General features: G+C 39.1%; 2 protein-coding genes across 2 annotated transcripts; one reads left to right on the forward strand and one right to left on the reverse strand.

Annotated features, from left to right (window-relative positions):
• Positions 1–1,045: 1,045 nt before the first annotated feature.
• LOC104600256 (pentatricopeptide repeat-containing protein At5g16860) lies at positions 1,046–4,304 on the forward strand. The gene is made up of 2 exons (XM_010263109.3): positions 1,046–3,948; positions 4,056–4,304. The coding sequence occupies exon 1, from the start codon at positions 1,182–1,184 to the stop codon at positions 3,753–3,755; it is 2,574 nt and encodes an 857-aa protein (XP_010261411.1). The 5' UTR covers positions 1,046–1,181; the 3' UTR covers positions 3,756–3,948; positions 4,056–4,304.
• A 166-nt stretch (positions 4,305–4,470) lies between these two features.
• On the reverse strand, positions 4,471–6,436 carry LOC104600255 (glycosyl hydrolase 5 family protein-like). Its single transcript, XM_088895494.1, has 3 exons — positions 5,821–6,436; positions 5,134–5,728; positions 4,471–5,045 (listed from the first exon to the last, which is right to left on the reverse strand). Exons 1-3 carry the CDS (start codon positions 6,403–6,405, stop codon positions 4,618–4,620), a joined length of 1,608 nt encoding a protein of 535 aa, XP_088751620.1. The 5' UTR covers positions 6,406–6,436; the 3' UTR covers positions 4,471–4,617.
• Between the last annotated feature and the right edge of the window lie 10,348 nt (positions 6,437–16,784).

The raw sequence follows: 16,784 nt of genomic DNA on the forward strand, positions 1-16,784 counted from the left end.
TCATCTCATCGTGATTTATCAGATTTGCCACTCTTAGTGGGTTAGATGGAATTGCTAGAGTTGGGTTAGATGTTTATTATATGGAATCCAAGGGGTGTTATAGGCATCTACACTATCCATCCAGCCATCCATCACTGATAATCCAATGACATCCAGTTTGCAGCAACTCCCGACAGTGAAGCATGCTAGCCCAAATAGAAAATTTCACCCAAAGAGCATTTTCGGTTCAGTCAAGAAATTCCAACACAGTTTCATAACTGAAGCCACATTTCTACGGTGTGCATCACTGAAGGCTAACCCCTAATCCTCAGGCTGTAAGTGGAATTTTTTCGTGCCATTGAGGTCCCCCACCAGAATCTACTGCACATTGAGTTGAGAGGGAAGAGCATACCGTTTTTGCTTTTTGGTACAAGCTGAGTTTGCATGTGAAAAAGAGCACACTCTCGAGTGTGGATTTGATCAGTGTTGTTCGTCCAACCTGAGATAAAGTTTAGTTTCCACTATTGTAATTTCATGTTAACCTTGTCTATAAAAAATTTCCACCCTTTAACCTTCAAGGCCCACCCAAATATTTATCGTTTTTAGACATTAATTTCACACCAAAAGCATTGGAAATCCGTTGATGAATTGAGTGTTTGCACTGAAATATATTGATGATTTTTGAAAGTTAACTTGTTGTCTCGACCAAGTAGTTCATTAATAATTTGTTTTTATAGTAAAATGCAATATTTTCAACCCGACATCGGTCGAACCATTCGAACCGTCACCATTCACCAAAGCCTCCATGAACATTAACTCACAAACTTCCATCAGAGGATCCAATAGATTTTGAAGTATGCATGAGAAATGACCTAGACGTCCGCTAGAGTCAGAGAATAATAAGCCTTAATTATTATTAGGTCTGGTAACAGGATTGGTCTTTTGTGTAGAACTAAGATGATAACCATGAATATGCTCAGGAAATGTAAAGTGTGAACTTACTAAAATACAGTTTAGAAATGTTAGGAAACCGTCTCTTAATCAGAAACACTGATTAGTTGTTAGAAAAATGAGTACGAAGGAAAGGTCTAAGTTTGTTTGACAACCCAAAAGGCCAAAATGAGATATATATATTTTGAGTTGCTTTTGCTTTGCTGTTTGCAAGTCAATAAATAGTCCAAGGATGGGAGTAGTTGGTGCTTATGATGCTTCTCTACCCTGTCAAGCTTCAACGTCGACAGCAACGACCTGGACTCAACCGCTGCTTCATCCGTAATATCCTCTCCGGCGCTTCCACCTCCGCTCCGACGTTGGCCTCCCTCTTGAAGGAATGCAACTCTTTATCCGATGCCCAGCTTATCCATCAGCAAATCCTCGTCAGGGGCCTCACAGACATCGACGTCTCAAGGGACATCATCAGGGTGTACATTGCCTGCGACGCTCCAATCCCTGCCCTCTCTGTACTCCAACGCCTCCCACCATCCGATCCCTTCTGGTGGAACGCTCTCATCAGGCGAGATGTACGGCTTGGGTTCCTCGACCACGCCCTTCATCTTTTTCGCCGGATGCTCAGATTGGGATGGAAGCCTGACCAATACACCTACCCTTTCGTCATCAAAGCATGTGGTGATCTCCCTTCATTCCGTCGGGGGGCCGCTCTCCACGCTTTCGTCTGCGGTAATGGGTTCGAGTCCAATGTCTTTGTCTGCAATGCCTTGGTGGCGATGTACAGCCGTTGTGGTGCTTTGGAGGAAGCACGCCAAGTGTTTGACGAGGTGACCCAGAGAGAGATAGACGATGTGGTTTCCTGGAATTCGATTGTTACTGCTTATGTGCAGGGCTCTGATCCAACCAAAGCATTGGAAATGTTCACTCGAATGCCTCAGGATGTTAAGTTGCGGCCCGATGCTGTGAGCCTTGTTAATATCCTTAAAGCTTGTGCTTCTGTGGGAGCACCGATGCAAGGTAAGCAAGCGCACGGTTTCTCCTTGCGAGTTGATCATTTCGGGGATGTATTTGTGGGCAATGCTGTAGTTGACATGTACGCCAAGTGTGGGATGATGGGTAAAGCAAAAATGGTATTTGAGCGCATGGAGATTAAAGATGTGGTGTCCTGGAATGCTATGGTCACTGGGTATGCTCAGAGCGGAAGCTTTGCAGATGCTCTGCATCTGTTTGAAAAAATGCGTAAAGAGAAGATCGAATTGAATGTGGTCACGTGGAGCGCGGTGATTTCTGGTTATGCCCAGAGGGGGCGTGGTTATGAAGCGCTGGACGTGTTCCGGCAAATGCTGCTCTCAGGTTCGGTGCCCAATGTGGTGACACTGTCCTCCCTTCTGTCGGGCTGCGCTGCTGTTGGAGCGCTGCGTCAGGGGAAGGAGACTCATGGTTATGCCATCAGATGCGTCCTCAATCGAGATGACAATGATCCTGGTGATGATCTTATGGTGAACAATGCTCTGATTGACATGTATGTTAAGTGCAAGGACGCCAAAGACGCCCATGCCATCTTTGAATCAATTTCACCGCAAGAGAGGAATGTGGTGACGTGGACAGTCATGATTGGTGGTTATGCTCAGCATGGGGACGCCAACGACGCATTGAAACTTTTTACCGTGATGCTCTCTGGAGCAAACGCCATGGTTCCCAATGCTTTTACCATATCCTGCAGTCTGGTGGCTTGTGCTCGTTTGGGTGCACTACGATCTGGTAAACAAATCCATGCTTATGTAATACGTAATCGCTATGAGTCTGTGATGCTGTTTGTCGCCAATTGCCTCATAGAAATGTATTCCAAATCTGGAGATATTGATGCAGCTCGATGTGTCTTTGATCATATGAACCAGAGGAATGCCGTGTCCTGGACATCCTTAATGACAGGATATGGGATGCACGGGCAAGGGGAGGAAGCACTCAAGATTTTTCATAGAATGCAGGAAGCAGGTCTTGTGCCTGACGGTGTCACATTCCTTGTTGTGCTTTATGCCTGCAGCCATGCCGGAATGGTTGATCAAGGGATTCAATACTTTAACCGCATGGGCAGGGATTATAATGTGGCCGCTGGTGCAGAGCATTATGCCTGCATGGTTGATCTTTTAGGCCGTGCTGGTCGCTTGGATGAAGCTATGGAATTGATCAAGGGCATGCCAATGGAACCAACCCCAATTGTGTGGGTGGCATTGCTCAGTGCTTGCAGGATTCATGCCAATGTAGAGCTTGCAGAATTTGCTACAGGGCGACTGCATGAATTGGAATCGGATAATGATGGATCATACACATTGCTTTCAAACATATATGCCAATGCTGGGCGCTGGAAAGATGTGGCTAGGATTAGGTCATTGATGAAGAAAACGGGGATTAAGAAGAGACCAGGGTGTAGTTGGGTCCAAGGAAAGAATGGGATTGCTACTTTCTACGTGGGTGACAGGTCTCACCCTGAATCCCAACAGATATACGAGGTCCTCGCAGACATGATCCGACGCATTAAAGACATGGGTTATGTACCTGAGACTAGCTTTGCCCTTCACGATGTGGACGATGAGGAGAAAGGTGATTTGCTGATGGAGCATAGTGAGAAGTTGGCACTTGCATATGCAATCCTAACTTCAGCTCCAGGAGCACCCATTCGGATAACCAAGAACCTCCGTGTCTGTGGTGATTGCCACAGCGCCATGACATTCATTTCAAGGGTCGTAGAACATGAGATCATAGTGCGGGACTCTAGTCGCTTCCATCATTTTAAGAATGGGTCATGCTCCTGCAAAGGCTACTGGTGATTATATTATCACCAGCCGGTGATGCATTGCACGTTTGCACTTGGTTCAAGACACTAGAGCCCGGGGGAGGCGTTTTTATGGATTGATCTTGCGCCAAAAGGAGCAGCACCATCTTCTGTAGTTGATCACTATTCACGATTGCAGGAAAAAAGAAAAAGAGCAAAGTTCAGCACCTTATGCATCATACCACTGGGTGAGAATGAGATCTTCACAAGATGGGGCTGCTCAACAATAAGTCGTTATCTTAATAGGAAATTTTCTTTTTTTTTTTTCTTTTTTAAGAGCTGAAATATTGTGCAGACGGAACATTAACTGAGTCAGTGGACTCGTCTCATGGACAGAGGAGAAATCAGCTACTTCCGTTTGGAGTAGCGCTGGGCTAAATCCGTGAGAAATCAGCAGGTTACAGGTCAGAAACTAATTCTCTTTTTCTATTTTTTTTAGTGGTTTTCATTATTGATGATAATGAATTTTCACACATTTATTTATGTATATGATGAATATTTATGAGCCAAAAAAAAAAAGAGGTACATGCCTAATTGCAAGAAAGGACTCATCTTAAGCCTTAAATCTCTGAGACGGTGGGATCCAGCAAGTAAAAGGAATTGGGCTACGCCAGCAAGTAAAGGAATGAAAATGAACTATTAAATTTCAAATTAATCACTTTCCCTTTTTTTTTTGAAAAAAAACTGTATCAGCCAGCGGAGTCCTGACATATGTGACCCGGGGATTACCAGCTAGATCTTGGAACATTAATTACTAATTCACTCTTCATGGCTTCTCGACTCTCCCGACCGAACTACATATATTAGGGACTTATTTGAAATTGAAACTGAAGGAACCAAGTAAAATAAAGCGACGACTACTTCACATTTGTTGGGATAAGCTTAAACCATTGAATTTGAGGATTGTCGGAACAATTAGAGTCATCTTCCAAGCAAAGGCAGCTCTTGGTCAAAATTGTAGTGTTGGAACCATTGTTCTCTAGGCACAGTGGTCTTCCCTCTGGATCCGAGGCAGCTAAATGGAGCATAGAACTCGAAACCGCTTTCCAAATGCTCTGTTGGCTACTGCACTCAGTCGAGAGAATCACCGGAAGCCCGTCCCCGGCAGCTTTCAAACAAAGAGATGTACCCATCAGCCTAATTGGAGTACCATCCCCAGCATAATCCCATCGGCTCCGATTCACACAATCCTGAGTTTCGACGTTGTTGTTCCCTTGCACCAAGACACAGCGCCCGCTCCATGAGTGATACATAACGTAGTGTTTTGGAAAATCGGATCCTGGATCTGCACAAACTGAGGGGTGTTAGATGTTTTCTAGTGTTGAGTACAGAAAGACAGAGGATGAGAGGACGGACTGAAGGAGACGACATGCCTTGCATCAAATTCTGAATGAGACGAAACCTCTCTTGAAATTTTGGGTTCCTGGGTTGGTCCCAACTAGCGTCCAGAACACCATAGGTTTCCTCAAACCCAGCACGCCCGTTCCTGAGGTAGTAGCTCCCCTGCAAAGCCCACATGGCCCAATCCAAATCTCTCTCCGCGGCAAAAGCAAGAAAGCAGCTCAAGAATCGATTGTCAGCCCGATTGACACCTCTCTGGTCCACACCAAATTCACTCACGAACAACGGGACTGGATTCTTAGACCGCATCACAAAACCGGCTGCACCATCGAACCTCCTAATTGCATTGGCACAGACTGGACTCGGCTGCTGCATCTCCCATTGTCGCCTATCGTCGCTGAACGAGTACCAATGTGCCTCGTAGACCAACTTGTTGTTGAAGTTCACCCCTAGAGACTTCCTCCCTAAGAAGCTCAAATCGGTGTCATAACTCAACCCGGAAACAATCACTAGCAAATCTGGGTTCATCTTGTGAATCTTTCTGGCTCCCAGTTGGATGTAACGGAACCAATCCTGCTCGTTCTGACGAGGCCCACGTAGTTCATTGCGCATGCTCATCCCCACCACCTGCGTTTGATAATTCATTACCAAAACATGAATTTAACTTCCAAACATTCGACAAACAAAAGAGTCAGAGATACATCACTGCAAATTAACACCTGAGGTCTTCCCTTAAATCGCTTAGCTACCCTGCCTAAACCTTCAACCCATTCATCTGGGTTGAAATATGCATCTCCAAAGAAGCCATTGCCGTCGTTGCTGCCACAGCACCACTTGGGGAGGCTAACGTGGTTATCGAGCACCACCATGAGTCCGGCTGCACCGAGTTCGTTTATCACAGTGCCATAAGCTTGGACCACGGTAAGATTCAAGAGAGAAGGATTGTTTCGTGCTACTCCTGCCTTTGCCTCTGTGAGGCCCATAGAGTCGAGTGATTCAGCAACGGTTCGTTGTGCAGCACGTGTTCGGGTGAACATATAGGTCGCCCATGTGAGGCGGACGCAATTGAAGCCTAATGAAGATACTAGACCGACTATGTCTCGTAATGGCTTCTTGTCCAGCCCTTCTGCTAACATGGGTTGCATGTGTGCAACCCAATTCACACAGCCCAGTTTTACACGACGATTTGATGCTACATCCACAAGCCATCTACCGCTTGTTGAGAGCGGCAGTGAATGAACGAGGGAAGCAAATAACAGGAAAGATGGGATTAACAGGATGCTTTGCAACGGCTTTCCTAGCATTTTTTTTTTTCAAGTGAAATGAAATAGGATCATCGTTCTACTTCTACAATTACATAATATAACCAACCTTCTAGCTACAGATACATGAAAGTGGAATTGTTCACCTAATAGCACTGACAACAACATTTTAATAACTGGACTAGTAACGAAAGTATGTGTTTCTAGTGTACCTAATTTCAGTCAAAACTGTTTGGATGAACTGACTTCATGCCAATAGAGGTGGTCAAATAATGGTAATATACTAATACGACGTGTTTGGGGAGGGTCACTGATGATCGAAAATACATTCTTTAATATATATATATATATATAAACCCGATCCCTTCCTTCAATTCCGACCCTAATGGCTAATCCCATATTCCCATTGGAGTGAGTTTTAGTTGGGCTAGCCCACACTTGCTGCTCAAAGAGTGAAAAAAAAAGTAGAGAATTCATTCCCAAATCACTTGCAATCTTGCACACACAGATTGATGACTAAGGCTCTGTTAGTTTGCCGTGCAAATTTCATTGACATTGGTGTGAAATTGTAAATTCATGGTAGTGTTACTAGTTTATTTTTGCTTATAAGATAACAGGCAAAATTGGAAATAAAATGACGTGATGTTCACCTTATATGGCGTGGATTTAATTAATAATTAGCGTCAGTTTTTGGTAGGCAAAATTTGGATTGCTAACTAATACAAATCAAACAAAGTATGACTCTCAGTTATAATGTTTTTTTTTTTTTCTTTTTTTCAACTGATGGTAGGTTAGTTGATAGGATCTCTGACTCCGAGTAAAGACACTGGGATCAAATTCCTCTGCCACCAGGGTTGCTGGGGTTAAGGGGAGGGGGACTTTTTTTTTTGAAGAAGAAGAAGAAGAAGAAAAGAGGGGATGGTCTAGCCCATTGTGTAACCCCATTATTAATCAGGTCATAATCAGACCCGACAATCCGATTACAAAGCCTAGAACAAGGTCTAGTTCAAAATTGTTTCTGAACATTTACTTATTGACATCAGCACCCCACTGCAAATCTCAATCATGTATTGGGAATGTGTGGGGCGCTGATGTGAACTCTTACTTATTGGGTCAAGACAGGGTCTGCCCTTGACCCGAACTCGACTTGATCGGTTGACAGCACGACATACAACACCAACACATGCCCCTTCTCATAAAGAAAGGCAAAAGAGGAAAAAAAAGTGATAACTTGTTTTAAATTCATGGCCTACTTACTTTTGCTTATATTTTTATATTTCACTTTCATTAAGCCCGTCAAGTTGCTTTTGATCCATATACTTATTTCTTGTTATTTCATTATCTTCCCTTGTTTAAAAGCTTCTGAATTCAAACACCACCATCTCAGTTGAGTTTAGTTATTGGGCCACAACTATTAATATAAGATGGTCTCAAACATTTAGGCAGAACATGACTTGGGCTTGAAAAACTCCAGAAACATTTTCTTTAATCTTCATCTTTACAAATTGTGGGGTTGTAAAGTATAGATTTTCCTAGTTCCTGATGAAAACTGGAAAGCAAAAAGTGTGTATTTTACCAAGTGTCCTGGGTTTTGTATGGGTCCCATTTGACAGAAAGTACCAGGGCAAAGTAAAAGGTCACATTCATTTCTATTTTATTTTTTTTTATTAAAGGGGATATATTGGAAATAAAAAGTTAAGGATACAAAAGAAGACCTTTCATACTGAGATACGAGTTATGCCCAGGAGGGAGGGGTCTAGGAGTTTTATTTACAATGGCCCTTTTTGCTATATCATGAGTAGGGCCCACATCATTTCTGTTTACAAAGTGGGACACAATTACAATGGCCCTAAATCTTGCCTTTACTGAAAAAGTAAACAAAGTGGGAAACATACTTCAGCTCGGAAGGAAACAGGGTAACAGCTCTTAATGCATGTTGTAATTTAACCGAATGTATATATATATATATATATATATATATATAATATATAGAAACTATGTGACATATATTAAAAATATATATTTTTATATACATATAAACATATATACCAGTCGGTTCAGTTAATCACTAAATTTTTAGGTTAACTAAAAACTGAACCAATCCTTCGGTTTTTCAAAAATACCAACTGAAACTGAACTGATCTATTCAGTTAACCGCATTTTCTGGTTTGGTTTTCTCAATTCGGTTCGTTTTTTCAAATTTTTATGGACACTCCTAGCAGACATCACTATCATGTTACATATGTGATCATGGAGTATATAACAATGTCTTAGTATTTAGTTTCTTTCTTTTTTTTTTCTTTGGTATTTGGTGCCACACAACACTAATAATCTCCTTTTCCCCAAATCAATAGTTGTAGGAATCGATTAATGCTGGAAAAAATCAGCTGACATACGAAAGAGCCACCCCTCAGTTAGTTACTTGGGGCTTGTTTGTTTTCTATCTCTAATCTCTTATCTTACCACTTTTTGTTTTTTGATGATACCCTCAAAGCACAAAGAAAAAAGAAATCTAATATAATGGATTCAAATGGATATTTGACAATTTTCAGAATTCAGAATTCAAAACAACATTCTCTGCATTCAGAATTCAAAGGAAAGAAATGTTCATCAATACCAATATATCTCTTAATGTAGGGTCCATTTGGTGCGTCTTTCCGTGCGGTCTTTCAGCTGTTTACAAGCTAGGCAGACTGATTTTTGGTCTATTTCCGTTTGACATGCAGAAGACTTAGCCGCCAAAAGCCAGAACGTTGAAAAGACGTGAAAATCCCATTTTGGGATGATTTCAGGAAACTTCAAATGAAACTTTTCGCATCTTTCGCATTTTATTCTCACACGAAAAGACATAGAAAGACATGCATCTGTCAAACGTATTTCGGACTGCTCAAATCTTCATACAAAAGCTCAATGCATATTTTGATCGTCATATAACTGCCAAAAAATCTTCCCAAAAAGACACACCAAACAGACCTGTAATTAGGCACAAAGATCTTCCATATAATTGGGCTTAAAACTGCAAATATAATAGTGTAATACATTAGTAGGATATTGTACGATTCGCTGGAGAAAGGGGTCCAAAGTGATTGATTAATTGTTTATGATATGAGGTAACGTGTGGGTTGAGATGTTTCAATTTTCAAACCGAAATGATATAACCAACTCACTAGAATTCCATTGGCCTTTGCCCTATGATATGAGTTGTGGCCTAGAGTCTCACCATTATTGAATTTGAACGATACCAAGATGATGATGATGATGATATGATCCTTTTAACCTCCTTTTTTGCCTTTGCAATTTGCATGGAATCCATGTCACTCATGGGAGCTGAGACTATAAGAGATATTGTGCGTGTAGGATCGTCTCTTTAGCCACCCTCTACATTGATTTGTCAGATACAGACGTGAATCGAAAGTGAGGTCCAGTCTCACCATCATTATTCACAGCTCATAAATTAATTTTTGAAAAATAATCTACACCCTCTCACTTATGCAATATCTTAAACTCTCATGGTTTTTAAAATCGATTTGGTGATCGAACCGTTCTAATAAGAAAATAAAAAAAAAACAGTCAAAACCATTCGAATGGTTTGAACGGTTAACTGTCCAGTTCAGCGGTTCATTGATCAAAATCAACAGTTTTGGGAGAAAATTCGGTTCTTGGAGAAAACAGAACCGGTCACCTGACTGGTTCCCAGTTTTTCCGGTCCGGTTTTAAAAACCATGTTCTCTCTTGTTCAAACCTAAAAAAAACTGTCATAATTCACATTTTCATTTATTTATATACTATATAAAATGGATACTTGATTTGATTTTGACACAAGTTAAATTTGATTATATAATAGGGTAAATTGCTGAAAATTGCCCGGAGCTGAAATCTCTCTTAAAGTTTGACAATTACAATTAACTTTCCTGAACTTTCTGACATATTTGTAAGTAGACCCCTTCTGTTAAAGTCCTTTAAAAAGAGATACGAAAATATACAAAATATCCATGTAGTTAGTTTGGTTTCTTTTGTGAAATTGATTTATCTTTCAAAATTGCCTCTCATATCAACATCTTTTTAAAGAATTCTAATAAAAAAAGTCTAGTTACAACTGTATCAAAAAGCTTAAGAGAGGTGGTTGTCATTACTGAACTTCAGGGAAAGTTTTAACAATAGCCCAAAACTTGAGAAGAGGCTTCAACAATTTACCCTAATTATTAACTGATATATTTACCCCACAACAACCCCTGCAGTAATTTTTATAAATAGGGCAGAAAGTATATATTAATTCCTTTATTGTTGATATTAAGGAGCAGTTCGACAATGGCTGAAGTTGCTAAATTAAATGATTTATTGTTGAGCCAATTCAGTGGTTATCAAATGGCTAATAAATGTGTTTGTGGTAATATCAAACTTTTAACCATATAATCAAAATGTACCTTTAATGACAAAATTAACCTTACCCATCTAATCAGTCTCCTTTGCCATTTTTGATATGACTAAAATGCCCTGGGTGTATTTATTTCTCTTATTTATTCAATCATATCCAGTTTTTCACAATCTATCCTCCTTTGGTTATATTCAAATTCTATCATCTCCACACAAAAGTTCAACCAACCGTTTTGAGTACGATGCTGACTTCTGAAGAGATGACAAGGGTCGACCAGCATAGCAAAGACAGTATCTTCGTTGTATTCATTCACTTTCTATGCTAAACAGATCTACAACATATAAAACTAACTAGTTTGGACAAATCCGTGGGAGGTGGGGAGTTTAAGAAAAAAAACAGAAAAAAGAGAATGTGGTGGTGGTGGGTCTTAGACACTGCAATATGTATATTCAAATTTATAATCTCTCTCTATCATTGCCTGAATGGAGTCCATAATCGATGCTACTAATTTGAATTCCAGCTTGGCATGACAAATGGCAATGGTGTAGCCAAGATTTGGGTGCTCTGGAAGGGATCGGGAAGTTTCTCATGACTCTCTATTTATTACTTTTGAACGAAACTAGTTGTGTCACTGACTGTTCAATTTATTGAACTTTGCTACAGCTGTTTGTGATCGGCCTTGGATCATTGGAGATTTTAATATTGCAAGTGAGCTCTCAGGACGTATTAGTAGAAATGAAAACTCTAGTTTCTCAAATCTTCCTAGGTGGAATTCAGAGATTTAATTGACGCCAGTGATCTTATTGATATGGGCTATGTTGGGCCCACATTTACTTGGACCAATGGTTCATCATGGGCTCGTCTAGACCATATTTTCGTCAACCAAGCATGGTTGGATCAGTTTGAGAATCTAACAGTGGAACATCTGAACCGATCTTGTTCAGACCACTCTCCTCTGCTAGTGACTATCAAAGACAATATGCTTCATGGTCCGAAGCCTTTTCGTTTCCAACATATGTGGATCTCGCACCCAGATTTTCATAATTTAGTTCAAAATTCTGATATGTTTATTCTCTCCTCTAAACTAAAGTGTTTGAAGCAATGCTTAAGAGATTGGAATCGGGAAACTTTGGAGATGTGTTTGCAAATGTGTTAAATGCAGAGAATGTTGTTCTTGAAGCTGAGAGCATCATCCTCATCAAAAATAACTATGAAAACCAGTAGAATCTTCTAAATGCTAAGAATATCCTGGAACAAGTTTTATTACAAGATTAAATCGTTCTCAAACAAAAATCTAAAGAATAATGGCTTTTGGAGGGTGACAAAAACTCTTGTTTCTTCTACACTTCTATTAAAGTTGTGAGAAACAAATCCACTTTAAGGAGACTAGAGTTTAATGGTACTATGACTAATGACATGAATCTCAAAAGAACCCAAGCAGTAAGCAATTTCGAAAACTTGCTCTCTGAGGATGAAGTCTTGAACCATGACTACTTGCTTCAATCTATACCTCATTTAATCACAAAAGAGGACAATAATAGTTTGACTTGAGTTCCAAATTCTGATGAAATCAAGCACATTGTCTTCTCAATGAATGTGGAATCAGCTCCAGGTACGGATGGTGTCGGTGGATTTTTTTCTTGGGAAAATTCCTGATTAGTACCATGTACTTTGGGCCTAGTGCCACTTTGGCCCCCGAACTTTAAAATGCGATAATTTAATGCTCGAACTTTCAAAACATGGTAATCTAGCACTTGCTGTTAACCGGCCATTAAGTGGCATTTGAAAAAGACATAAATGCCCTTCGAATGTCATCTAATTTTCTTTATCAACCATCCAAACATTGACATAAAATTAACAGTCTCAAATCCTTGCCTCTTCTATTCCAAAAAGTTGGGGTCACCAGAATGCCCACTCAAACGTGACCCCAACTTTCTTGAATGGAAAAAGGCAAAGATTTGGGACTGTTAATTTTTTGTCAACGCTTAGATGGTTGATAAAGAAAATTACATAACACTTGAAAGGCATTTGTGTCTTTTCCAAATGCACTTAAAGGCTGGTTAACAGTTAGTTAACGACATGTACTGGATTGTCACATTTTAAAAGTTTGGGTATTGAATTGTTGCATTTCAAAGTTCGGGGACCAAAGTGGCACTAGGCCCAAAGTAAAAGGTACTAATCGGGAATTTTCCCTTTTTTTCTTCACTCTCTATTGGGACATGGTTGGAGATGATGTTTGCAAAGCCATCAAATCTATCTTCATCACTAAATGTCTCCCTAGGTATTATTACACTTCCACTTTTATTGTTTTAATTCCAAAGATCGATAATCCCAAGCAGTTCTCAGATTTTAGACCAATTAGTCTTTGTGGGTTTTGCTATAAGAGTTTTGCAAAATTACTACCGGAAAGGTTAAAACCTCTACTGCCTCATATCATATCTCCAGAACAAGGTGCCTTTGTAGAATGTCATTTCATAGAGGAAAGCATTTCCATTGTCCGAGAGATGGTTAGTGACATTAACAAACATTCTAGGGGAGGAAATACAGTTCTTAAACTAGACATGGCTAAAGCCTATGATAGGCTTAACTGGAATTTTCTCTTCAAAACTCTTCGAAAGTTTGGTTTCAATGATTCTTGGATTGAGCTAATTAAACTTGAAGTTTGTAGCTGCTAGTTCTCTGTCTTGATCAATGGTTCCCCAATGGGCTACTTTTAAATCTTCAAGAGGATTGCGCCAAGGTGATCCCCTATCTCCTATCTTGTTTATAATTGCTGAAGAAGTTTTAAGTAGAGGGCTCAACAAAATCTATCACAATGGCTATGTAGAGTTTTTTAAAATGCCAAGAGATACTGTTCAAATCTCTCATAACCTCTTTGCAGATGACACAATAGTTTTTCTAAGAGGTCTCAAAAGAAGCATGAAAAATCTTATGGAAGCCTCTCCTTTTTATGTATCTCGGAGCCCCAATTGGAATGAAAAAAATAAGGGATTTTGATCATCTAATTGACAAAATAAGAAAGCATTTAAAAGGGCGGAAAACAAAATTATTAACTCCTGGAGGCAAGCTTATTCTTATTCAGAGTGTGCTTCAAAGCATGACTATTCATGTTTTGAGTATGACAACTCCCCCTCAAAAAGTAATTCATAGTATTCATCAAAGTTTTGCTCAATTCCTGTTGGGAGATTCTAAGTATGGGATAAAGCACCACTGGATAAATTGGGAAAGCATTTGCAAACCTGTGGAGGAGGGTGGCTTGGGGATTAGGTCATTACTTGAGATCATCAAAGCATTTCGAATGAAAGCATGCTTCAAGCTAATCCAAAATAACTCTAGTTGGGCAAATTTTTTTTTATTCAAGATACCTGAATGATAGACCGCTTGGCCTCATATCAAATCATGTGCCTTCCTCAAAATTTTGGAAAGAAATATGTGAAGTTAGTGATCAAACTACAATGAATAGCAAATCGATTATGGGCCGAGGAAACGTTTCTTTTTGGTACCACAATTGGATTGGCAAGGGTCTCCTATCGGATTTAATAAATCATGAGGATCTAATTGATTTTAAACTCTGCAAGCTCATCATCGAGGACGGGTCCTAGTCATTTCCAGATTCTTCAAATGTTAATCAGAGCATCCAAGAAATTACTATAAATTCAGATGTTGTAATTTCAGAAGCAAATGAAAAGATAGTTTGGACCTGTACAAATAATTGAAATTTCATAGTTGGATCTGCTTGGAATCTCATCCGTTAATAGGGCACTCAAGTAAGTTGGTCAAGGTATGTTTGGAATTCTAGTATCCCCACCAAGATTTTGATTTTTATGTGGTGTTTTCTTAATAAAGCAATCCCAGTGGACATGGCTATCAAACAAAAAGGGATAATGTTAGCCTATAAATGTAGGTGTTATAGAGATGCTAATGAAGAATCTTTTGATCACCTTTTCTTTAATGGAACCTTAGCTACATTGTGTAGAAGAATCTATGATGGCAAGTCTATCCCCATAAGCCAGGTAATACAACACATCATAAATTGGATTGTTGAAATTGATAAAGTTACATCATTATCTACTATTGAGGATGCAAATGATTGGTGGAGGATTGATTTTCCAATTCCGCCCAAGCCCATCAAATCAAAGTTGTATAAATGGGTAATGTGGCAAGGTAAAACTAAATTTTGATGGTGCTTGTCAAGGAAACCCAGGTGTAGGAAGCGGGGGAGGTTTGATTTGTGATTATGAGGGCAGGTTTCTCAAAGCTTTCTCAAGCCCTTATGGTATTTGTACTTCTCTTCAAGTGGAAATTAGAGCTCTTTAGGATGGAATTAATATGTGTATTCACCATGGTTATCTTAATATCGAGGTTGAATGTGATAATTCTATAGTGGCAAGCTTCTTTAACTCAACCTTTATTCCATGGAGTATTCATTACCGTGTAGTTGAAATCAAAAGGCTCTTTGACTCCTACAATTACTCAATAAAGCATGTGTATTGTGAAGCGAATAACCAACAGAATATTTGGCTAAAATGGGTGGGTTGTTGGAAGGATTCACTAGCTTCAACTCTATTTCACATATCCCAGATCAGGTAAGAAAGTTAATTTTTGAAGATTTTATAGGTTTACCCAATTTAAGAGTTAGATAATCTATTTGTGGCTTTTCTTGTGGGTTGGGCTGAGAGGTTAAGGTTGAGAGATTTGTATCTTGGGTTTGGGGCAAGGTGGGTCAAGCCCTCCCCTGTTATAGTTGTTTTTACTTTTGATAATGGTTAATAAATTTTAAGGTGTCTGCCCCTCCACCTGGAGTAAATTTTGGGGTTAAAAAAAGACCCCCTATAAGTGATAAATACTCCATAATTGTTAAGTTAGTTGAGGGAAAGTGTTTGATTACCAAAATGCCCTCCTCATAATTCAAAATAATTTTTAAAAATAATGAAAATGGGCAAAATTGTTCCCCCTTTTGTTTATTCCCTATCCATTTTTTTAATTTTTTTCACCTATACAAACATCTACCGAAGCCATTGGACGAGAACCCTATGTCGCTCTTTGCCGGAAGTTGTTGCCACTGTCTCACCGGCGAAAAAATGTCTGATGATACGTCATTCAAAAGAATCTCTTGCAATACAAAAAAATCATATGCATCTTTTACGATGTTGCTAAAGAAGAAAGTATTCCTATCACTGTTGTCGTAGAAGAAACTATATACACGTATACCATGCAAGTTATTTTAATCATATGAGAACTAATATTTTTAGGAATTATTGGGTTATTGAACTGTGAATGGAAGGGTAAAATTTTCAAAACAAATAATAAAAGGTAGTTTGGGATTTAAAAAGCTTTAAACAGCTAAATGATAACCTTTTTCCAAAGTTAACTGATGGAACACTAGCAGAGGGAGGTCTTTGTCTTCATGTAAAAGTTTAGGGGGGCTTTGTTGCAAATGAAAGTATAAGGAGTATTTATCACTAACCCCATAGTAGTGGGGTCTTTGTAATTTACCTATAAAAAAGAAGATTTTGAATTATTATGAATTTATCATGTGAAAACACTTTTGCTGTTAGATTGAAATAAAGCTACTTAATCAAATCCTAATCTAACAATTGGATATATAGTGGTGATGATGTGAGGTGAGCATGCTGAAGTGGCAAGTTGAAAATATGAAGTGCCAAAATTTCATCAGAAGTGAAAGTAACTAAACGTGTATAAATGCATTATCTCATTTTGAATAAATTTCAATATGATATTTGAGTGTTATTGGAGGATAAATTTTGAATCTAAGTGGTTGGATTTTCATAAAAAGGCCAAATATCGGACCATATATGATATATCCCATATAAATATAATTAAGGGTTAAATTACAAATACCCCCTTGTATTAAGGGGTTAGTGAAAAATACCCCCAACTTTCACTTTGCAACAAATATCCCCTTCATTATTTTCATCAATTAACTTTGAAAAAGATTCTCACTTAGTTATTTAAAATTTTCTAAACCTCTAACTACCCTTTTTTTATTTATTAAACAATTTGTGATCCAATTAATTTTCTAATA

Source organism: Nelumbo nucifera, chromosome 1, assembly GCF_055504915.1.
Source record: "Nelumbo nucifera cultivar China Antique chromosome 1, China Antique-T2T, whole genome shotgun sequence".
NCBI classification, from domain to species: Eukaryota; Viridiplantae; Streptophyta; class Magnoliopsida; order Proteales; family Nelumbonaceae; genus Nelumbo; species Nelumbo nucifera.